Source organism: Atractosteus spatula, chromosome 8 (assembly GCF_055471065.1).
Source record: "Atractosteus spatula isolate fAtrSpa1 chromosome 8, fAtrSpa1.hap1, whole genome shotgun sequence".
NCBI classification, from domain to species: Eukaryota; Metazoa; Chordata; class Actinopteri; order Semionotiformes; family Lepisosteidae; genus Atractosteus; species Atractosteus spatula.
The window spans coordinates 39,288,362-39,311,746 of NC_142713.1; the positions used below are offsets into that span (position 1 = coordinate 39,288,362).

Consider the following 23,385-nt stretch of genomic DNA (forward strand, 5'->3'; position numbering starts at 1 on the left):
CCAATGTACAGGGGTTTTGCAGAGTATAGTTCCGAGCATTTGGAGCAATGAAATAACGCAAGAGTCGGTGTTGATCTGTGGAGTTATTTATTAATGTTGTCTTAAACCAATACATCGCAAATGACAACACTGATGTCGCTCTCGAGCAAGACTAAAGCAAATGCCTTCGACAGTTCTTGCTGTTTCGTGCAGAACAAGGTTATGCAAAAATGTTTTTTTTTTCCATGTAGCTGCGAGACATTACAAAGCGCAGGAAACTGTGTGACAAGAGCACAACCTGTCAGCTGACGTTAGCGGCAGCATCACACATCGGGCTATGACACTGCTAACCGACTTACTTGCTTCTAGCAGTTTATTTCGTTCGAAAATATACATTTAAATGAATGCCGATTTACAAATGTAAAGGTAAGTTAAAAGTTTAGAAAATGTGAAACTGCAGATGTATTAGTTGAAGGTGTTAATAGTTTATAAATACGTTTATAAATAGCCACTATTATATTGGCTTCTTTTTTGTTAAATAAAATTGAACTTAGGGTATTTTAACATTTTAATTAATACAGTGGGGACATACCTTTAAAGTACTCAGATCAGATAAAGTGCTTCCATACAGACCCTACCAAAATGGCCACTTACACGCTTCACCGAATATTGCACAACCTTTGATGTGTGTCAAAAAAAGCGAGGAAGTGTTTCACAAAATGTTCCGTTCAGTACGTTACGTTTTTATTTCTGCCCCTTTCGGCCGGCTTTTTTCTGTTCCTAGTTTTGGCTCTCTGGCATAAGCCCATTTGAATAACTATCTGATGCAGACAGTGCAATGGTTGGACATGGTGTGGTGATATGGAGTTTATTCAAAATGAACTTTGAGCTGTCGAGGCTTCCGTCTTCACTTGGGCGCTGCGAATTCACCCAAGTCCTCGGCTGCTGTCAGAGTCAGAAATCCAGGTGTCTGCACCGCTGCCACTCTGTCCAGAAAAGTAAAGTGAAAGAGGAGACCCGGGAAAGGTGAATATGTGCTTTAAGCAACTCGCACCAGTTTTATGAAATGTAGCCCCTTGTCGTCTTCAACGTATTTTGTTGCAGTACCAAACCACCGAATGGTGAGTGAAAACATTATTCATCACATTACCCCGGTGCCTAGTATACCGGCAGAATTAATCACTTTGACAGAACTTAGCTATCGTAAACCTATTCCGGGAAATGCCGTTTATTTAATATGATTTCGGGATTTAGTGTTTACCGAAGTATTGTTTTAGGAACTTTTGAAAATGCCACAAAAAATCTTTTTTTTTTACAAAGTTAAAGATTAGTAAAGCTTAGATTGCACATTCAAGCAGACCCATTTAATTTTTGGAAGAGGGTTCGATATAAGCTTTAGCAGCATCCACGAAGCCCGTTTCACTATACTGTGTATCAAATCATAAAAAGACTGCAGGTTTATCGTGAGAACTGACGAGTACAGTGAACATGATGTATGCTGTGTATTATATAGAGAGGTTATTTTCCTTTTGTGGCATTTTCATTAGTCCCCGGCATTCCAGTTGACAATACAATCAGATTTATAGCAAATATCTGAATGTATTGTATGAATAGTTTTTAACTTTACTTCATACTTTGAAAGAATGAAACAATGTGTGATACAAGGACATCATTTTACTTCTCTTAATAGTTACTTAGTAAGTTACTAGGCAAGTATTATTAAGTAGCGAGGAAAATGTAGTTGGACAAGTTTAAACATATGGGATTCACATCTTGTCTTGTCTTGTTAGCTTGCAAAACCTTTACTTTTCAGCGATGGGATGGGAGGTTTCTGTTTTGAAAGACAATCAAGTTGCATAAGCACTATTTTTGAAAGAGGACGCTTAGCAAAAACCCACTGAAGAACATGGTATTTATGTGTCTGCAATGAATTTCAAAAACGGCCTAGACTAATGGATCTCAGAATTGTTGCCTGTGATCAGTCCATTTCTACAGTACTGTATAATACCATATGTTAGAAATAAGTATTAACTTACTTTAAAAATGGTTATGGTATTTGGAATGGAACAGCTTTCATATTTAGAATTTGGATTATTAAGAATTTAGAAGTGAATAATCCTGAAAGTAAATTATCATGAACTCATGAAGTGTGAGCCCAGCCCTTTTTTATGTTTTTTTTTTAAAAAGTTGAATAACAGGTTTGAAATTGCAAATTCATGTTCTTCTTCGACAGTTTCCTGTCACTTTTAAGGTGATGTTGTATAAATGAAGATTTAATAATGTGCTATTAATCACCAAGTTATTATAAATTTAGAATGCTACTAAAGCATCCATATATATTAAGTAGTGATGAGCTTAGGTTAATAATACAATTCCTTCCATTTATATAGTGTATCTCAGAGTGCTTTATGTATAGGAAGCACCTGTTTGCCCAAAGTGTTATCGGAGTATTGGACAAGCTTCCCAGCCAGGTTGTTGAAGCTGATACCCTGGGTTCTTTCAGGAAGTAAGAGCATAAGAAAGGTTGCAAACACGACGAGGCCATTGGGCTCTTCTTGCTCGTATGGTAGTTAGTAGTTCATTGACCCCCGGATCTCATCCAGCTGTTTCTTGAAAGAATCCAGGGTATTGGCTTCAACAAAATGGCAGAGTAATTTGTTCCACACTCCCAAACACTTAGAAATACCAAAGGCAAGTAGTGAAGGATTACAGTTTTCAAAAAGTAAAAAAAAAAAAGGCAAGTTATACTTTTATTTCCATCAATGACTGCACAAACGAGAACAAAAAATAAAAATGCCAAAAGACATTTACAGTTTTCAAATTTATGTCAAGATAAATGCTTTTAAAAAGTTATAACAAGTACATTTTCACTTCAGAATTATCTGGCGATCCTTTCTTTTGGCATTTTTATTTTTTGTTCTCGTTTGTGCAGCCATTGATGGAAATAAAAGTATAACTTGCCTTTTTTTTACTTTTCATAATTAAAAAAGGTTTTTGAATGTTGTAACTCTTAAATTAATGTTTTGATGTGAGAAAATCTACAAAATGGGACTCCAGTCCTGGTCCTGGAGATTACCAATTCACTAGGTCTTATAAATCAGCCTACATTACCTGTAAACATGTAAATTATTGTTCAATGAAGGAAGCCAAGGACTCGTAAGAAAGCTCTATTCCTTGATGGCCAACAGCTTCTGTTTCCAAAAATGTCTGTATTACTTAATTAAAAAAAACCAACATGCAACTAAGCCATGGTCCCAGATGAACTTCTATATTTGATCACATATTGACCATATAGGTCTGTGTTTTTAGAAACTGAGGTTACCTATGAAGCCTGTTGTACGGGGGCCCCCATGAGCAGGGTTGGAGTGAAAATCAATTCACACAAGAGTTGTCCATTCAACCCATTTATCTCGTTTAGTTCTCCATTATCAGCCTTGACAACATGGCTGGGTAGCTTGTTCCGGACACCTGTTATTTGTTCCACCAGGTTAATTTGTTTCTCTCCGCCCCTGCGTACCGTACAATATGTCTGTCTGAACCTACAACCTGCTTATCTGGTGGCAGTGGGGAACCTTTTAATTGTAAAAGTGCATATTTGGTCTTTTTTAAATATGGCTGTTGTTTCCTTCTTAAAATGTGTAGAACGTTTATGTCAGCTTTCGTGGTACATCTACACCAATGGTCCTTTAAAACTTTTGCGTTCGCGGTATTTAAAGGAACTTAAGATAACGGCGTATGTGTCGTTGTTTTAAACTGAAATACTTTTATGATCTCATGATAAACCATTTCTCAACATTGCAGTTTATTTGTAGTTAATGGGTTCTAAATATTTAGTGAATTAAGTAAGAAGTGTGATTATTTTGTATTGGTGCGGGAAAGAAAATATGTAGACTTATCTTTTGAAATGATAATAAAATTTGAATACAAGGCCTTATTAGGTCTAGTCACATGGCTCAGTTCCTGGTGAACAACGTCAGAGGATCGCTCGTTACTTTGTTATAGAGTCTACTGAGTGGCTACAGCAGTGAAGGACGGAGCAGGAGAGAATTGAAATTTACGGATTTTAATGCAGATGTGCAGATAAAACCGGATTTAGAACTTGTGGACAGGCTGGTGTGTACGCCTTTTAGTGAGGAACTGAGGTACGGTGTATATTCTTAACTATGTCTGGTGTTGAAATTCCGTATTAGCTTTAGATCTGTTTTTACAGATCACAGTGAAAAGTTGTTTTCTGTCCGATTCATGTAGAAAGAAACTGGGGTACAAATATTATTTTAACGAATGCTATTTTCTAACTGTTGTTCAATTTTCACTCCGTGTTTCGTGTGCAGCAGCGAGTCCAATAAGACGCAATTGCGCGTAGTTCTGACCGGTACTGGCACTGTTGGGCTTCTTTGCAGGTTAATAGTTTTTCCTATGTAGCCTTATAATTTTGGTTTTGACAACATTAGGTTTTTCAGACTTGTGTTTTTCATTCAGTCGTGTGTCTGCAACTGCAGTGCCTTTCATTTTTAGCTTGCAAAACGAGATCTATTTATGTTGCAAAAGAAAATGTGGTTGCGTTGTTTTTGGTTTTTCAGTGAATGTTCTAACTGCACTGCTGTGCAATTGAGAATAAAATGAAAGGAAACCCACATAATGTCGCATTTGAAAGTACCGTGTCAAATCCCTTAATAAGCGCCGTTTTTTGCACTCTGGTGCGGATAATCTATTATATAATCTAGAATAAAGCTACTAATTGTACTAATTCGACTAGTAACGAGATCATGTATACAATATTGGATTTTTGCAATACTAAGTCGTCTAGTGATATTACAAAGATCAAGTGCTTGATAACTCATAATTTACTAATTTTGGGTTTATTTCAGTAATATTTTAAAGAAAATACACAAAGATCCTGTCTGCTCTGCGTTGAAATGTATTTTTTTTTATTAAATCGCATCTTAAACCTGAGACTTCACCTCACTGTATATTGCCTTTTATTGCAACAAATCGTTAGTTATCAAGTCAGGCGCTTACACTGTGAGCATTGTTTCGGACAAATGTCACATGTAAAATTTAATGTAAATTAGGGGATCTCAAATATACATCTCTGAGCGAAGTTTAGTTTTGAAATTTGTATGTCACCACTTTTCCTGATTTATTTTGAACTGTCCACATAGGTATCACCTAACGTAACAAATAACTTTTTGTTGGCAGAAATAAATTTGTCTTAATTTATTTAATCGTAGCTGGACTGCTCTGTGCATTGTGAGTACAAAATACTGTACACTCCAGGGATCACGCTAGTTTCAACAGTGTTAATGTGGCATTCATTTTAGATGGTATCTGAAATTGTTGAAGTCAAGATAGTTTGTTTTAGAAGAATTCCAAGGAAGAGCCATTACCAACTATTCCTGCTGGGAATTTTTCACATGTAGAGCATCACTGTTCATCTCCAGTTGCTCTGTGTTTGTTTTGCCATGTGGAATCCTTCCTTTCTAAGTCACACAAGGACAAAAGGAAGGTTTTAAATGAGAAGAGGTCCTTCAGCCATTTCATAGTTAGAAACTTTTTGATCCATGGGTCTGGCTTCAACAACATGGCTCAGTAGCTTGTTCCATACTCCTACATCCCTTTGGGTAAGGAACTGCCTCCTGTTCCCTGCTTTAAATGCACATGAACAGGCCAATATGAATCTAGACGGCAAACCTTCAATATCACGGGGGGGGGGGGTGAAGATTAAATTGCAAATCTTGATGAGAAATTCATCAGGAAATCTACTGCTCTTTGAATATCTCAGATTTGTTTTGAAGGGGAGACAGCCATTTGTATAATCATCCAGGAGATAAACGCCCAGGCAACAGTTCCGTTGCACATAATGGCTCTGTTGTATTCCTATCTTGCTGACCAGGCAATCTACCTGATGTGCTGTGAAATTTATTCAAAACCTTTACTCTTAAGCTTTCTGGTTCCTTCTCCACATAACTCATTCATATCCCAAAGAGCAGATCCCAGCTTCTTGTTTTGGAAGGAATGTTAAACTAAAGCTCCCTTTCCTGAATATAATTCACCACTACTCATCGTCTTTTTGTGTTGTGAATGCTGTTACCTGGTCAGAGGTGCTCCATTGAAACTGTGAGTTTGGTTCCATGGCTGTTGTGTGGGTTCGTATATTGTCATAGCAACAGTGAGCACATTTATGGCATTGCTTTTTCAAACCTAGTTCCTCTGGAAAAGATCTGCTCTCCTTGGCAAACAAAAATGGTATATTCATGCTTCTGATATTGCTGATTTTGTTTCTTGCAAGGTACTGAATTTTATTCCTTAAAACTTAGAATTCTCTGGAGCACTGTCAATCAATTGAGTTGTCTTAAAACATTAAACTGAGGTGAAATATTATGTTTGCTGTAGTTTAATGTTCTTTTCCTCATGGCACTGTAGTGCATTATCCTCCTGTACTCAAGACGTAATTGTGCAACTGAAATAGGCAGTTTGACAGAGTTTGTTTTCCTGAGTCAAGTCAGGAAATGCCTTACAGCTTCTGCCTAACTGCAAAACAGCAACATTAAAGTAGAAGGACACAAAAGGGACAATGCCGATGGAATACAGTGAGTTTATGTTGCTATGAAGTGTCCATAATAAAGTTACAATTTGTAGCTGCTGTTGACTATCATTAGTTTATTTTAGTTTATTAGAGATGGCATTTTAATTTATTTTGATAGACAGTAAGCCAGTGACTATTATTTAATTCTTTCCACAGCATTATTTAATGCTTTTTGTAACTCAAAAGAGCACTTACAGTATAAAATGTGTGCAATACATGTATACATCAACATAAGATGCTATCACGTTAAACATGCTAGTTATTGATCACTAATGCAAGAATAACTGTTTTGAATACACAAAATGTGATCTTGTCTGTGCTGTAATTTATAGAATATTCTTGTCTTCATTCCTTATAGTACTGTTTTCACACAGCACCCAAATTTGATATTTTTGTAGATTTATCAGAAATAACATCAGGCAGTCCCAAGAGATCTGGTGAAAAACTGGGTAATGGTTATCTTGATCCTATGGTTGTGTTTCTAAACCATTTATTTAACAATAATGCATTTGTGTAGTTAAAGCATGTGTCTTTTGTAAGGCAATTTGATTAAAAGCCCCAGAGATATTAATAATTAAAATGATAATTCTGAGAAAACTAAATGAACTTTGAGGCTTCTAATTGCCTCTGCAGTTAAATATATTTTCTTTATAATCCAGATGTCATGAATTTGACTGCTGGACTGTGTCAACTGAGATTCAGTGGTTTGATTGCCTTTGGCTGTCTGGAGTAGGTCTGAGGTTATGCAGCCAGGGAGTTCTCAGCTCCTTGTGAAATAGTTACCCTTGGACAGGACGTCCCAGCTGGGCAGCTGAGGACCTCAGGAGACCTAAATGAGAGACACACTTCTCTCATTGCAGTTGGCCTTGATCCTTCTGTGCATCACAGCGGAGCTTGTAAAATGTCTATACCCTGACCCTGGCAACATGTCGAAAGATGGACAGGGTGGGGGGTCATTACTGTTAGCCCAGATCTGGGCTGGCAATTATAAAATTGGTGGGTATATGTAAAATATTTGCAGATTTGAAAAAAATTGAAGTCCAGTGTAGAAATAATGTTTATGATGATCCACATACAGTAGCTGCAAAGGCCATTGTAATAAACTATTCCACAACAAGGTGTTTACAGTGACACTTAGAAGTCTGTGTTTTTGTAATGTGATACTCTGTCAATCGAGGCTGTTTTCAGCTGGTCAGCTTTATCATGCAAATTTCATGATATGCATTCCATTTGTTCTGGGTAGTTTCTTTGTTGGTTACAAATTAAACTTCATGCTTGTGAAAATAAAATAACGTTGGTATACTGTATGCCTGCCATTGGCTTAATTTTCAGCTAAATAATTTCCTTGTGACAGCATAGAGACCTTCATTGTAACAATGATGGTATACTCAGCTCAAAGTGTCGAGTTTGGTCACAAACACTTTAGTCAGGAAATAATGCCAAGCAATGCCAGTGTTTTCTTTTTCTCCTTCTAACAGCTGACTAATGCACATTATGTCTAATCATGCCATTGTATTTAGAAACCTTTGTGGATTGATTTGGCTGAATGTTGTTCAAACCTATTCAAGATTTGAGGGGGCTGCAGAAGGTCGAATTCTTCACGTTTTTACACAGTAAACACAAAACATCTGACAAAACAAACAAGACCATGACTATTGAGGTTTGGGTTTTTCAGGGTCAAAGAAACAGAGATGAACTAGTAATCTCAGATATTGAAATCTTTATGATCAAGCTACTTTTTAATTAAAATGTTTTTTATATGGAGTGAGTGTGTATTGACTTGTGAAGACCTGCATGGCTTTGCTGGCTCTTTATACTTATTTTCTAAAGATCCCGATGGGACTTTTTAAAAAATGTTCATTTACTGTTCAGCCAACAGCAGCCTTCAGCTTCTACACTGGACGGTGGAGTTTTTCAGTACTTTGTGTCAGAAAGTTACGTATGAATGTGAAGACTCAGCAAGCCCTATAGCTACTACTTCATTTTTTCTAAACCATAATTAACAACTATTATGATTTGAAGGCTGTGTCTGCATAGTTGAGTTATATGTCTTTAAAAAAACAATGGCTAAAGTCATTAAATTGTTTCTGTGACATACATATAGATCCTTTTGAATGCCAAAAGGTCTGTTCATGATTTGCAGTGCCCTTTGTGAGTCGAGCACCTGAATATCATAAGGCTTGGCTCCTCCACCTTGATTGAAAGATGAATATGATGGCAGTTGGAAACATTTAATTAAACAAAACATGGGAGTTGCTGGCAAAGGACAAATAACTTTTTCACAGATCAAAGAATTTGGCAGCAAGAGTCTTAGCGATTGGATGTTTTTATGTTGTGAGTTCACTACAGTAACTGTACACTAAAACAAAAGCTACTGCTGATTAGAGATGGTGTATATCTCATTGTCCCTTTTGTTTTCTGCAGATGTATACAATTAAAAACATGTTACTATACAATGTTAATTAATTCCACAGTTCATCTAGGTGTGATAACCTAGCAAGACACGAACTTTGGATGTTGATACTTTTGATTCCATTGGTTTGCATTGAGAAGAGATGGATCTGCATTGGCCTCTATCTAGGAGGCTTTCAGATCTTCCCGATCTCACCTGGTTGTCAGTAAATAAAACTCAGTATTGAATATCCCCTGCTCCCTTCAGAGTATGTAATGCTGAGTTGCAGGGGTAGTAAAAACATCTTGGCAAAGTGTTTTTGTGACCTTTGTTGTATTTATTTAATGAAAGGCTGCTCTTGTGAAATGAGCCACGAAGCTTATCTCTCAGGTCGTTTGTGTCGTTTGGAAAGGGTTGTGGTTTCTGCGTGTGAGCCCTGGCGTGGCTGCCTCACTCAGGGCTGCCGTGCTGTGTCGCCGTGCGCAGGTCCGCCGCGCCCCGCGAGCCCATGGGCGAGAAGGCCGAAGAAGAGCGCCGCCTGGTGGGAGGGGGAGGCCTGCAGGCGGCCGGAGAGGACGCGGACCCGGCCGCCGCCGCGGCCCAGCGGGGCTCCAGGAAGAGCAGCAGCTCGCGCTCCTCCCGCAAGAGCTTCCGCCTGGACTACCGGCTGGAGGAGGACGTCACCAAGTCCAGGCGGGACAAGCACGGCCGTTTCGTCAACCCTTGGCCCACCTGGAACTTCCCCAGCTACTCCACCATCTTCAGATTCATTGTACTGGAGAAGAACCACAGCAACGTCCCCAGCTCTAAAGAGGTGACGTTGCTGTTTATTTTTATTTACAAGACACATCCAAGCTTTATCTTTCATTGAAGTTTGTTTCATCCTTCTTCCCGTGGCTGTTAAAGTGAAATCATACACCCGTTTTCTGACTTTTATAGATTTATAGATTTATTTGAGTAAATTATGTTTTAATATTGTCATTTTGTACTGCAACGCATTGGGGGATTTGAATTTGCTCTTAGGCTGTACAGTAGCAATGTGATACAGCCTAGAGCCTATATCCTGTTCTGTTTTATAAATAAAGCATGATGCCCCTTTTCTTAAAATGGGAAAAACATAGATATCCACATCCATTTTCCAATCGCTTCTTCAGTTCAGGGTCACTCAGGGGCTGTAGTCTATCCCAGCAAGCAATGGGTGCAAGGCTGGGTACACTCTGGACAGGACGCCAGTCCATCGCAGGGCAGACACATGGATAAAAACACAGACATGCACACAGCTGGCACCTAGAACCCAATTGACCTATAGAATTTACTAAGTTTACTAAATATAAAATTGGTGCTTCCTTTACTTATAGACTGTGTTTATGTCATTTTCTCAATCTAATAGTTATACATTATTCTCTGCTGGATAGATATTATCTTTATTTCGGGTATCTTATACAGATGTCGGTTTAGTGACCTTCATCTTATCTGCATTGAACTTAAAAGTAATTTACTCAGTATGCCGGAGATTACATTATTATACCTTGAGTACTTTAACTTCTTTCTTCACCACAAATATTGTCAAAACTGCGCTCTCTCAAGAAACATCCTTGCATGCCATAAAGTATTTCTCCTGAAGCACAATGACTATCCGAATGACTAGGTATGTGATGATTAAACCAATTGTAGGTTCATTTGCCAAAGGGCTTCCTTCACTGTTCTTTTCAGGCATAGTTGGTATGGAACAGGGTGTGTCTTTCCTTTAGAAGTAAGAGTTTTAATTAAGACGAGTGAGTATTATTTATATATATTTTAGTTTTCTTTGCTCTACCTTAGTATACCTTTAAATTGGCAACTGTATGCTTTATCATAATTCTATGTTTTTGAAAAGTATTTTTGTTGCAGTTTACACCAACAAAAATACGTGATGCCTAATTTACATATTCTGAAACATATATATGTATATTGTTAGATCAATGTTTCAGAGGAGATAATTCCATTGTGATTAACTGATTTATAATAATCCTGAATGCACATAAATATCAGAACTATTTTTTACTTCCTCTGTTATTCTGTTGCTTCTTTGAAGCCGTATGAATTTTTTCAGTTGGGATTAACTTCCCTTACAGAATACCTATGTGGGAGTCATGTCAAGAGCTAGATAATCTGTAAAATACTATTACAAAATGGGGGTTATGAAAATGGTAAATAACCGTAGGGTACATAGCATAGTGACAGGCAATACGGGGTGTTTTCAGAATAGGGCACCATTTCCAGATGGGCACCATTTTAGAAAGCTTTGTTGTCAAACTAATACAAATACTTAGATTCCGTATACATCTGGTAAGATTATAGACCAAGGGAGATGGTAAACTATATCCAGTTAAGGATAAGCATCCCAGGGGAAGAAATCATCCACCTTCTTCTCGGGTGTTGCTGTAGAGAAATAATCTTTGACGTACAAAGGTTAATACTCTTACTGCATAGATCCCAGCATACTCTTACTCCATAAATTAAGTTCTTTATTAGTTTTGAGATGCCCTTCCTAGATCTGTGCGTCTGTGGCTCTTGTCTGCAGGTCCTGGACAAGGAGCTGCCCGTGCTGGAACCCTACTTCATCCGCAGCCCAGAGCTGGCTGGCAGGACGGGTTCGGGGCTGAGGGTCACCTGGCTGGGCCACGCCACCGTGCTGGTAGAGATGGATGGCTTGATCCTTCTGACGGACCCCATGTTCAGCCAGAGGGCCTCCCCCTTGCAGATCCTGGGGCCGAAGCGCTTCCGGGGCCCCCCCTGCAGCGTGGCCCAGCTGCCCAAGATCGACGCCGTGCTCATCAGCCACACGCACTACGACCACCTGGACGCAGGCTCGGTGGCCAGCCTGAACGAACGCTTTGGCAGCGAGCTGCGCTGGTTCGTCCCCCTGGGGCTCCTGGACTGGATGCAGAAGTGCGGCTGCGAGAACGTGATTGAGCTGGACTGGTGGGAGGAGAACTGCGTGCCGGGCCACGACGAGGTCACGTTTGTGTGCACCCCCTCGCAGCACTGGTGCAAGCGCACACCCATGGATGATAACAAGGCGCTCTGGGGCAGCTGGTCTGTCCTGGGGCCCTGTAGCCGCTTCTTCTTCGCTGGCGACACTGGCTACTGCACGGTTTTCGAGGAGATCGGGAAACGCTTTGGCCCCTTTGACCTGGCAGCTATTCCCATTGGAGCATACTTGCCAAGGTATGGCACCACGAAGGAGGCCGAGCTGTGATCTGTGAATAGCCTAATCAGAACTTGGCCGAGTGGGCATGCGTCCCATCAAGCCCAGTTTTTGAACTACAGACAAGGAAGCCAAGAGTGTACATGTTGGAGTGTCCTTGTCCCATAGCAAAGAGGATTATAACTTTATTAGAAAGCTAAATTAAATCAACTTGGTACTTAACGGTGCCTTTAGTGGTACTTTTAAAATTGTTTTCAGTAATGCATTGATCGCTACCTCATGATTTGTTATTCTTACCAAGCAGTCTGATACAAAGCCATTTCAGACATACTCAAGCTGGTTTCTTGATGATTTTCATTTTTTAAGCCATAATACTGGTATTTCTTTAATGTGTATTTAAATGGGATGTCTGAGAGTGGCAGGATATCTGCTGCAATGGCTATACTATAGAGAGTGGGAGAGAGAAAAAATACCAGTAGAAGGTGTCGAGTTAAGTGCGTGGTCCCTATGTTTGAGTACAGCTGAGCTCTGTGGTATGAGTTGCAGTACACAAGCCGAGGGCCTTGCAAACCTGGTGATAAAACTGTAGTCATTAACTTTGTCCTGCGGGGAGCAAAGTCCTCCCAGGAATGAACTACCAGCTTGTCTTTTGAATCTGGGTGTGGTGCTGCTAGCTCTTGGACAGTGGCAGTTACCCTTGTGTCTGATCATTGTGTTTATTGCCATTTGCCTCCAGAGACATGATGAGGTCCCAGCATGTGGATCCAGAGGAGGCGGTGCGGATTCACATAGATGTTCAGGCCAAGCAGTCTGTCGGAATCCACTGGGGGACATTTGCTTTAGCTTATGAGGTAAGCGTGCCGTACTAACGCTGACGGTAGTAGCCTTCCTTTTTTCCATCTCTTCCAGGGATCACTTTTATTAACATTCCTTCATGTTCTGTGATACGGTATGTAAGGTCGAATAACCAGCATTTTGATATTTTTACAATATGGTGTACGTGTGCTGCAGCAGTCCCTTTGTCAGTGAGTCTATTATAGGTGTACTTTCCCTGTCAGCACATTCTAAGTGCTTTTAGTGGTGGCGTCTTCAAATACAGAGATATATAATATCCGATCAGCATTAAGATAAGGTGCAAGAAGCTCCTGGTATTTATTAGGTCTACTCAAATCTGCACAAGCCTGTCTTGGAGAAGAAAGTGGATTCATGTTATGCCCGTGTTCTGTTTTTGGCAGCACATGCTGCCACACAATATGCTATGTGTGCCAGATATATATTTTTTTCCTCTTTGCTCTACTTATCTCTGTTGAAAGACAAGGATGTTTGATATCTTCAGAGGTTCACTTACATTACTGAAACCTTTACATAGAGAGTGCTTTGCTGTGTGCTCACTGTACTGTATGCAAGTGTGTAACCCTTATTAATTATACTGTATATGAATTAAAAAATCGTATTTTGAATATATCTGAGAAATTTCACAAATTGTCAGATAAGTTAGCTAAGCCCAGCTAAAGGCTACAGAAGTCTTTTTGGGTTTTGCATTTGAATGCAGTTTTGATGCAGTCAGTATGCTTCAGTACTTTAATAAATTACCCATTGATACTTACTATTTTATTTGGCTGCCATATTGATCCACTTATATTGGCACCCATTTATTCAGCTGGGCTTTTTACTGGAAGAATTTGGGTGATGTTCTTTGGTCTTTGGATTTGAACCCACAATCGGTAATGAGTCCAGACCCCACATCTCTGCACCACACTGAGTACTGTGCTGCTGTACAGTTACTAAGGTTCCTAGAAGAACAAACATTACGAAACAAGGGTGGAGGTGGTACAGGTTTTGGATTGATTATTAGGCTTTTATGTGGAACCAATTGGTACAGTGATTGAAAAGAAACATCAGAAGTGCTATTGCTTCAAGAAACAGGTTCTGCACAGGACACATTGGTTCAAAACTGCCAGTGGCTGGTTGAAATCTCTGCAGTTCAGAATTTGAAGTGCGCAGTTGGGGGAAGTCTGGTTTTTCTGTCTCTCTGGTCTACTGCTATTCTGTCAGTGCAGAATGGGGACTGAAGGTCATGTCTCATGCCAGTTGAGCTCACTTAGTGCCCCTTAGATAGTCAATACAGAGAGAAACAAAAAATAGAATAATTTGTTTTAGTTTAATTGATTTAGGAACAAATGGACCCCTATTACCGCACATGATTGTAAGAAAGCATATACTGACTTTGTCAAATGCAAATGCACACTTCAGCTGCTGCTTTTTTAAATGTGATTTGTAATCAGTCTTCTGTATCCCCTGGGGTGAAATCTGTGAATGGAAACATAGTAGTCACAAATACAATCATGGCTGAGACTTGAAATCCCTAGGAGATATCTCCTAGGAATTAAAACATACAGTACTTTGTAAAGGTATTTAGACCATTCCTATGGTGTCCCAGTTTGTGAAGTTATTTACACCTCAATTAATTTAGGTTTTCCACAAAAACCTAAATTAACAATTAACAAATTAACTAAATTAACATTTGAATACTTATACAATCATTCAATTTCTCTTTCCTATTATCTATTTACTTCTTCCTTTTTCCTTTGAATGTGTAGAATATGTTGTGTGTATAATAAATATTAATTGCTACCTCAAAGAGACATGACTGCGTGCTCTAAAGCAACAAAAATGCAAAACCTGTGCCAGGTCTGAATATTTTGCAAGGCACTGTAAACACCATGCACCACCTATCCCAGCTCCTCAACATGTTGAGTTCATAATTAACTACACTACTTCATGTCTGTATTCTTTGCAAATTACTGGTTTAGTACATTTGAATAGTATTATGATCTCATGAGGACACACTGTGAGTTTCTGATCTCAAAACAAAAACCCTCAAGACTAGCTTCATGAACCTCCCCTCCCCACAGAAAGGCAAATATGAGGAAAATTCTGAAATAACCAGCATGTTTAATTTATCTTAAAAATAATAATAGATCAAGTAATATGGTGACCATCAGCGCAAGAAACATAATGACGAACTCATCTTAATGGAAAGTCACACATGTTTAATGATCAATTTAAACTAATCAGTTTTTGCACTGATAGAAAGGTCCGCAGGCAAAAGACAGGACTAGGTGCATTTAACTGAGGAGCAACTTTGAGGCTTGGTGGGAGGCTTTTGGGTTAGACAAACAGGATAGCACTAAATTATCATTACCGTGCACTTTTAAACTTCAGTTGTTCCACTCCAGCCAGTGTTAAAATTCTTTATATATTCTGTTATCAACTTCAGCCATAAGAGTAGTGTAACTGTTTAATTACCCGGCATAAAGTAAATATTTACTCTGACGAACAGCCGTTCAATAAAAAATGTCAAAAAGATGTAGTGTTCTAAACTTTTGGCTCATCTTTATACTCATAAAGCATTTTTCTTTCATTTGTATGTAGCAACACTTTTCATATGTTGTATATTCTATTTGTATGTTGCAGCTCAATTTGCAAAGGAAGGGCTTTTGTCTGTTACAGTACATCCTGTAACCTTGTTTGATAAACATATAAACCTTAATTACATTACAAAGCTCTGCTTTTTTTAAAATTATCTACACAGCACTTCAGCCTGCTCTGAATCACATGCATGCTAGTTGCTCCGTAGATGTCCTCTGTAGTGTTTGCACTAAATAATGACAGCATACAGCTACATACGTTCACTGCACACAGATCCAAGAAGAGGTTGTGGATCTGGTGTGAGCCTCCCTTCATGCAGAGTTGAATAGCATGGATGCAGCAGCATTCAGGCCTACAGGAATAGTCATGCCAGCCATCTGTAAGGATCAAAGCACTTGGAATGAATCGGGTGGAAGACAAGAGTTGCAGTGGCAGACAGGCTTGTATTTAACTATTGACCATGTCTAACCTCCTTGTTTTTATATTAAGTACTGTACATTAACAATATATTTTAATGAGTTCAGTATCCGTCAAAACACATTAGAAGCAATGAGCATTCTTCTCCTGTTTTGTAAGCAAGGCACTTAAAGACTTAAAAAGAGGAATATTAAAACGAATTACTGGAAGACATTTTCCTTTGCTGTGCAAGTAAAAGAGTGTATATAGAAGTAGTTAAATTTGATTTAATTAGTCACAGATTCATTATAATGACAGGAAAAAAAAGTTTATTTTCATAATGTTTTCCATTCAGTTTAGGTCCTCTGACCTTAATCCAGTTTGTCATGAGTTTTTAATTTTGTCGTAACAGGGAACAAATTGTGGGCAGTTAGGGATGTTGATGTAAATTATGTTTATGTGTAGTCTTTCTCCTTTTGCTTTGAAGTGTGTATCAAAAAGGTCCAAAATCATACATAATGGAAGCATCTGGAGCTTGGTTCTAAAATGTGTATTTCCTAATGCTTACTGTATACAGTGTAAAGGAACACCACATCAAGAGAAATCGGACACAGTCAACGTGACGTACTTAATGTCTGTATTCCTAGGTGTGGTACTTGAGCTAACTACTAAAGTCCATTGCCTTTTTATTTCCAGGTTACAGACGGCTGTGCTGTCATTGTAGTGATAGTGTCAAGGAAAAGTGACTTCTCAAACAAAAGCCCCATGTTTGGCACGGTATCCACAGCTCTTATTTTCTTGTGGGAGAATAAAATCTTCAGTTGCTTATATGTCTGAGTATCACACAAATGTGAGTTCTCTGTATGTTATTTCATGGCTACCAATGTGCACATCTGTATTTAAGTATTGTTTTTTTTATATTTTGAGGGGACACATTTATCCAAAGGTTACTTAAAATCAGTGAATGGTAAAATATTTTGTGTGAAGTTCATAATTTGAAAAACCTTACATTAACATACTTACATGCTTTTTTGCAGTTTTATGCTGACTTAAGACTTTTTGGGCAAAGAATTGTTCAATTTGAGCATTTAAGTTTTGATTAAAAGTATCCATTTAAAATGTATACATTTATAATTTAACAAAGTAGGACATCACTGCAAAGGGATGAATATTTGCAAGACACTGTGAATGTGCACCTAGGCCTGTTTATAACAGTTTGTAATAGGCAGTTGTCACCCAGTTGTGAAATTTCAAAATGTTTTGAATTTGAATTACATTTATAAAGCCATAATTGCATGTACTCTGACATCTAAATAAGAGTTAAGAGTAAGAGTTGTCAGTGGCTGCCAAGCAAATGATATTCATATAAAATGTATAAACACATTCAAAAATATAGTACAAAAGCATTCACTTTGGAATTTTGTCACATTTAAAAAACTTAAAAATTAACTGGCACATCTACAGTATGAAATATCTAATATTCAAAAAACCTTTAAAATGTAGCCCTGCAAGTTTATTGTACAGTGGCCATACAAATTAGTGCAAACTGAAAACAGGCTTTACCATCAACAGTGATGGTTGCTGGTTGTAAAAGTAAGACATAACATGGGAATTGTTTAGAAATAATGTTTGTTTGCTGCTTCAGGTCATATTGGATATGAGGCATTCAGTGAAAGATTTACAACTACATTTGCAACTTTATATAATCATGGAGTATAAACAGCAGGGATGTGTATGTGGCTAACTACTGTACATGAGGTCTTGAGAGCATGGAATTAGTATTGAAACTTAGAGAAGAAAAGGTTGCCATTCTATGCATGTTTTTAGAATAACATTTTTGGATAAAATGCTGAAATGATTTTGGCATCATTTTGATTAATTTATAATAATTGACTGATATGCTTTAGTGACTTTGTTGTATCAGTGCTAAATCACCTCATTAATAGGATTGCTGATTGAGCACAGGTGGTGAGGGGGTTTGAATGTGTTAATGTCAAGACTGGTATAAATGAAGAAAGCAAAATACAGAAAAGAAACGTTCACAATGCCTTTGTGTCATCACTACAGTGGAGCAGCATCTTACATGGGCTTGCCAGCATTGGAGCCAAGATTCCTTAGTGGTGAATCAAGGGTTTGTGCAGATGGATGTGAGCAAGCAGAGGAAAATGATAAGCTAATTGTTGTCTATAACAGACCATAGGACAGGAAGGTCCAGTGTGATGGTCCAGACAGGAGTGTCTACTCACTACAGAACTCCACTTGTAGAGGCTGACAGCGATCTGACTGCACAGTGTTGCCACGGTCAAAACTGAGCACCTCGCCTGTTGGGATATAACATAGGAAAGAAAGATCTTGGCAGCATCAGCATGGAAATGGCAGAAGAAGCCATGGGAAGGTGAGAAGAGAAAAAAAGGAGTGTGGGTAAGGATCCTTGTGGAACACCAATGGAAAGAGGACAAGGTACAGAGAGAGTGTCACTCCATGGTACTGTATGTGTGAGGAGCCCTTAGAGATGGAAGAGGAACCAGACGAGTTCAGTCTGAGACACCAAGTTCAGAAACGGCAAAAGAAACAGGTCAATTGGAAAGAATTCAAAAGAAGCAAGGAAACAGGTCAATACTTCTGGTTGAGAGGGATCAAGAGTAGAATTTCTGAGAATAGGAGTTATGCAAGTCTTTTTACATTCAGAGGGAACGGAAACAGAGATAAGAGTTGTTGAAAGGGAGAAATTTAGAATCAGCACTTGGGAAAAGAGGAGTAGGAATGGAATCCACAGCACACGTAGCAGACTTATGGTGTAATTAGCTGAGGTGGGCCGGAGTGTGGGAGCTAGCACTGGCACAGATTTAAGTGTACGAGAGAAATGTCTTCTGGAGAGAGAGATAAGAGCATGGAGTTTGAGAAGGGAGGAGAAAGTAGAGAAGATGTGATGGGAGAAGAGGGGGGGTTCTTTTAATGCTTTTGTCAAAATCATATACATTGTAGTATCCATCATGCAGCACAGATAATCTGTTTTAAAATGTGCATTAAAGCGTTGTTTATCGTGCAAAGTGTAACCTTACTTGTGGAGTTATAAGTGCTGTGCATTATGCAGAATGCCAGTAGAAGAGTAGGTGGACGTCCCTCGACTGAATACCTTTGACTTAGACGTTACCCACCTATAGTCTGTTTAGAGCTGTGGTGCTGCTTAGAAAGTCCTTTAAAATACTCGAAATGCCAGGAACTGCCATTCTAACTGCTAAATAAAGGTGCATAAGAGCGGGCACTGTGATATTTATATTCTGGCATTCTTCAATGTTTGATCAAAAGTGGTTAAATATACCTTTGCACTTATTAATTCTCATAAACATTACCAGGGGCAGAGAAGGTGCAGTAAGCAGTTCTGAGCTCTACAGTAGTACTCAACATGAATAACACAGTAGATCATGACTTTAACACACTTAAAATTTAAGCATTTAAGTTAAATGCTCTGTCATTGCTACCTAGGCCATAGGCTGGATTTAACGGATTAAATTTTTATTAATGAGCTTCCAGCTTTAATAAATACCTTTAGTATTTTACAGGTTTAATGAATGCTGTTATACTTGAAGGATGCACAAGATAAAAATGAACCTGTATTAGAAAGCCTGTAAAATCAGTTAGCATAAATCCTGTTCCTTTCTAAAACAGGTTTACCTTAACAGTGCTAAAGAGGAAAAAAATGTTCTTCAGTGGGAATGCCTTCTGTTGTTTTAACATTAAACAGACTTGTATTAGATATAACGCCTCCGGAGAGGAAATCACTTGAATCTATAAAATGATTATTTTTCCAGCATGCTGCCAGTGGGGGCTTGCGCTGAATCTTTGTTGACTGTTTGAACAAGCAGTAACTAGGCGATTAGCATAGCACCATGGATTTGAAAGGCCCTTTGTGTGGTACTTTTGCTTACAGGTGCAGTAATCCATGCAGGACCTGAATACAGATCCAGCACATAGTTTTCAGAAGTCTGTTTCACACATTGCTTTGGGTGTTTCTTTGACAGGAGCAAGGGAAACATACCCTTTTATTTGAAGTACACACCTTATATTTTATGTCTTTCTTCAGTTTCTCTTGAAATTGTGGGCAGCTGAGAATGTTTAACATAAAAGGGTTCTATATTAATGTGTTGCTGGTAAAGACCAAATATATCATACAGGTGGCAGAAACCTAAACTATAGATTTGAAATGGGAAACACTACTTAAAGAAAATGCTAATGAAAACGTGGAGAGTAGACAATGTGGAAAATAAAAATAATTTAAAAGGGCAAGCAAGATGTATAATTTAAAGTATAGAAAATGAGGAATGTTAAGTAAAAAAATGTCAATGAACGAGTAAGACCTCGTTAAAAATATGGTGTACAGTTTTGGTCATCATGTTTCTGCTGTTCTGGAATCAGTCCAGGAAATAGCAGCCTGATACATTCCAAGTCTTCAAGAACGTCTTCTATTGACAGGCTAAAAGCCCTAAAGCAGGGTAAAGTAGGAAGTGACCCGATAGAAGTATTTCAGATTTTTAAAGTCAACTAATTCAGAGTGAAGTCGTGAACCCAAGGACATAAGTGGAGACTGGATGGAAGTTCAGTTAAAGTTGAGAACAGAAGGCACTTCATTACCTAAAGCTGGTTTCATTCACTTCATTACCTAAGGGTTGTGAGGGTCTGGAACAAGCTACCAGCCATGTTGTTGAAGCTTTTAAGAAATGGCTGGATGAGATCCTTGGCTCAATTGGCTGTGAGCTAGTTGGGTCAAATTGTTTGTAACCTTTCTGTTCTTAATTTTTTACAGTACTTCCTGGATCCTCCTGTTAAACTCAAAGAAGCGTTGGAGAGATACGGACTGAACCAGGACATCTTCTTTATTTTAAAGCATGGAGAATCTAAAGATCTGAATGTTGAAGAAGATGTGTTTGAATGAATATCGAATCAAAAAGACTGATATTGGGGGTTACACATGCTTATTTTCATTATTCTTAAATGAAGTGATTAAATTACATTTGCATCCCTGATCATGTATATACTTTCCTCCAAAAATGACCTTACACCTACTGTACCATCATTAGATTAATAGAATGCCAATTGTAAAATGTATATATTCACATTCACAAGCAGGGGTAATACAAGAATCATCAAAAGAAGAACAGCTTCATGTATTTCACCATAAGCCTGTTAAAAATGTTTGTTAAGACATGCAGCTAGTCATTTTCTTAACATTTTTTATCCCATAGAGATGGGTGAAAGAGTAACTAATGTAAAGGCAGTTTAAATTGGAACTGAACTATTTACAGCTGGTACTGATGTTCTGGTGTGAGTGGTGCAGGGAACTTCTCTATTCTGCCAATTCAGTATGAAGCAAATCACACAACAAACTACTGTAGTAAGCCTTTTCTAGGTGTTGTCATTCAATGAAACTGATATATTTATGGGGGAAAAATGCAGCAGCAATTCTTTACATGGGGTCATTAATATTAAGTCCCTAATAGTGTCCTTGACTTATTTTGGGCTTTCTAAAAATCTTAAGCTTGTCAGTTTACAATGCCATACATCCCTAATTATCCTACAGTAAAGCCCCTGGTTTAGATGGGAAGCTATGCTGTTTTTCAGTAACTGAACAATCACTTAATTCCCAATTGGAATTATCCCTTAAGCTCTCGGGTGTTTTTAAAAGTGAGTACTGAGCACTTACATTCCTAAGTACTGTATATGTATTCTTTTAGTTAAGAAACACTGGGAGTACTGCTGAATGGAAAACTGAACCCAAGGACTGTTTTCCATACTGTTGTATGGAAAACTATGAGAAACGGGACTGAGTTTCTCCAGTGAGGATGCAGAGAAGGTTTGTCTGACTTTTGTCTGAGCCTGTTTATAAAGGGTCCCAGAAGAAAACCACAAATCAGTATTTTTCTCCCAATGTGTCCTGAAATACATATGTCTTTTCTGTTACATCACATGTATACCAGGAGTTTCAAATTGGAGTACAAGTGTTAAAAGAGCCACCTGCTGAGAGCTGTTAGAAGTCCTGACATTAAAACCCATGTGCTCCTAGGGATTTTATATGAACTGTTATAAACCCCCTCACAAAATGCTCTGCATTCAAAATTATACCAGTGTATAATGTGCTTCATCAGTTTGACGTTTTTGTATTATAGATTTCAAAGTGTACAGGAGGATTTATTGCCAATTTCAAATGCTTGTCAATTTAGCTAGGGCTGAGACTTTTTAATTTTTTAGTATAATTGTTCTAATGGTTCAGCCAAGGAAAAAAAAAAAGATTATGACCTTAAATGCAAAGTGGAAACGGAGATGCTCTTGAATTTGAAATTGTAATCTTGCGTAATTTTCAGCTAAAAAACCAAGTAAAATTTGTAAGTGCAGCTTGCTTCACAAAGCTAATATTCAGGCAGTTGTACATTATTGACATCTACATATCGGAAGACACTGTTAAGGGTCAAAGCTACCTAAAGCCATTCCTGAGAGCACAGGGCACATGGTAAGAGCACACCCTGGATGAGAGGCAGGGTAAAAACACACAAATATGGACACTTAAGAGGTCATTTCTTAGGAACAAAAATAAACACCTGGAGAAAATCCATGTGAACTAGAGAGAACATGTAAACTCCACACTGAAGGTTTTACAGTCTCCAGGACTGATACAACCCAAAGACTGCAAGACAACAGCACTTAGTGTCACCCATACCAGTGCACCAGATGGTTAAAAAATGTATACTAAAATCTGTAATGATCTAAACAACTTAGGAATAATTGAGTACATTTGCCATAAAATCTTTGTTTCAAACTGTTTTGGGAGAAAGCTTTTTATAAAATGTAAATTAATATCCACTATATCATTTAAAATTTTCATGAAAACTATATTCAAAATAATTCAGGAATCACTACATTTTTCATTGTTTCTCTCTTAGAATTGCTTCAAATTCTTACTCTATTATGAATGTTCATGAATGACCTTCCGACACAGAATGTTTAGGTACATAAATTTATAATGAATAAGATTTAGAAAGCATGAAGTTAGAAGAAAATTTTAGTACTACCCCCATACTCCTAACATATTTTGATTAAAACATTTTTTTTTACCAAAAGTCATTAGTGTTAGAAATGCCCTGTCTGGAGCCTCAGTTTTTCATTCTGCTTTGAATTTTGAAGGTACGAGTGCTATGACATTTGCAGTGTACAATATGAATGTAAATAAGGCAGTATTTGATTGTATAGAGTATTTTAGCACAATCTGAGCTTTTGTATTTGTTGAAAATAAAAAAAACTCCATGATTTGCTTGCGACTCCTTCATTAAATTTGAAAAGAGGTCGACGCACTTCTGGGCAGTGTATTTCACTTTGTATAATTGTTCACAGACTGAGCGATTTGTCAACTCCATATGG

The 23,385-nt window shown here is 38.2% G+C and overlaps 1 protein-coding gene across 4 annotated transcripts; it reads left to right on the top strand.

The window, feature by feature from the left end:
* Nucleotides 1–289: 289 nt before the first annotated feature.
* Nucleotides 290–23,276, top strand: napepld (N-acyl phosphatidylethanolamine phospholipase D). Of its 4 annotated transcripts, none has more exons than XM_088923221.1 (5): nt 290–405; nt 9,444–9,771; nt 11,521–12,167; nt 12,884–12,998; nt 20,780–21,042. In XM_088923221.1, the coding sequence occupies exons 2-5, from the start codon at nt 9,466–9,468 to the stop codon at nt 20,906–20,908; spliced, it is 1,197 nt and encodes a 398-aa protein (XP_088779347.1). In that variant the 5' UTR covers nt 290–405; nt 9,444–9,465; the 3' UTR covers nt 20,909–21,042. The 4 variants fall into 4 exon arrangements, with proteins under 4 accessions (XP_088779347.1, XP_088779343.1, XP_088779344.1 ...); XM_088923217.1 differs by lacking the exon at nt 290–405 and adding an exon at nt 812–1,005; XM_088923218.1 differs by lacking the exon at nt 290–405 and adding an exon at nt 924–1,100 and having other exon boundaries at nt 20,780–23,276.
* The last annotated feature ends 109 nt before the right edge of the window (nt 23,277–23,385 follow it).

What these genes read in the sequence shown, in the direction of transcription:
- napepld (XM_088923217.1), top strand. Translation starts at nt 818, where the DNA reads ATGGTTGGACATGGTGTGGTGATATGGAGTTTATTCAAAATGAACTTT. An exon ending in AAAGAGGAGACCCGGGAAAG is followed by an intron (nt 1,006 to 9,443) that starts GTGAATATGTGC and finishes CGCCGTGCGCAG; the next exon opens with GTCCGCCGCGCCCCGCGAGC. An exon ending in ACGTCCCCAGCTCTAAAGAG is followed by an intron (nt 9,772 to 11,520) that starts GTGACGTTGCTG and finishes TCTTGTCTGCAG; the next exon opens with GTCCTGGACAAGGAGCTGCC.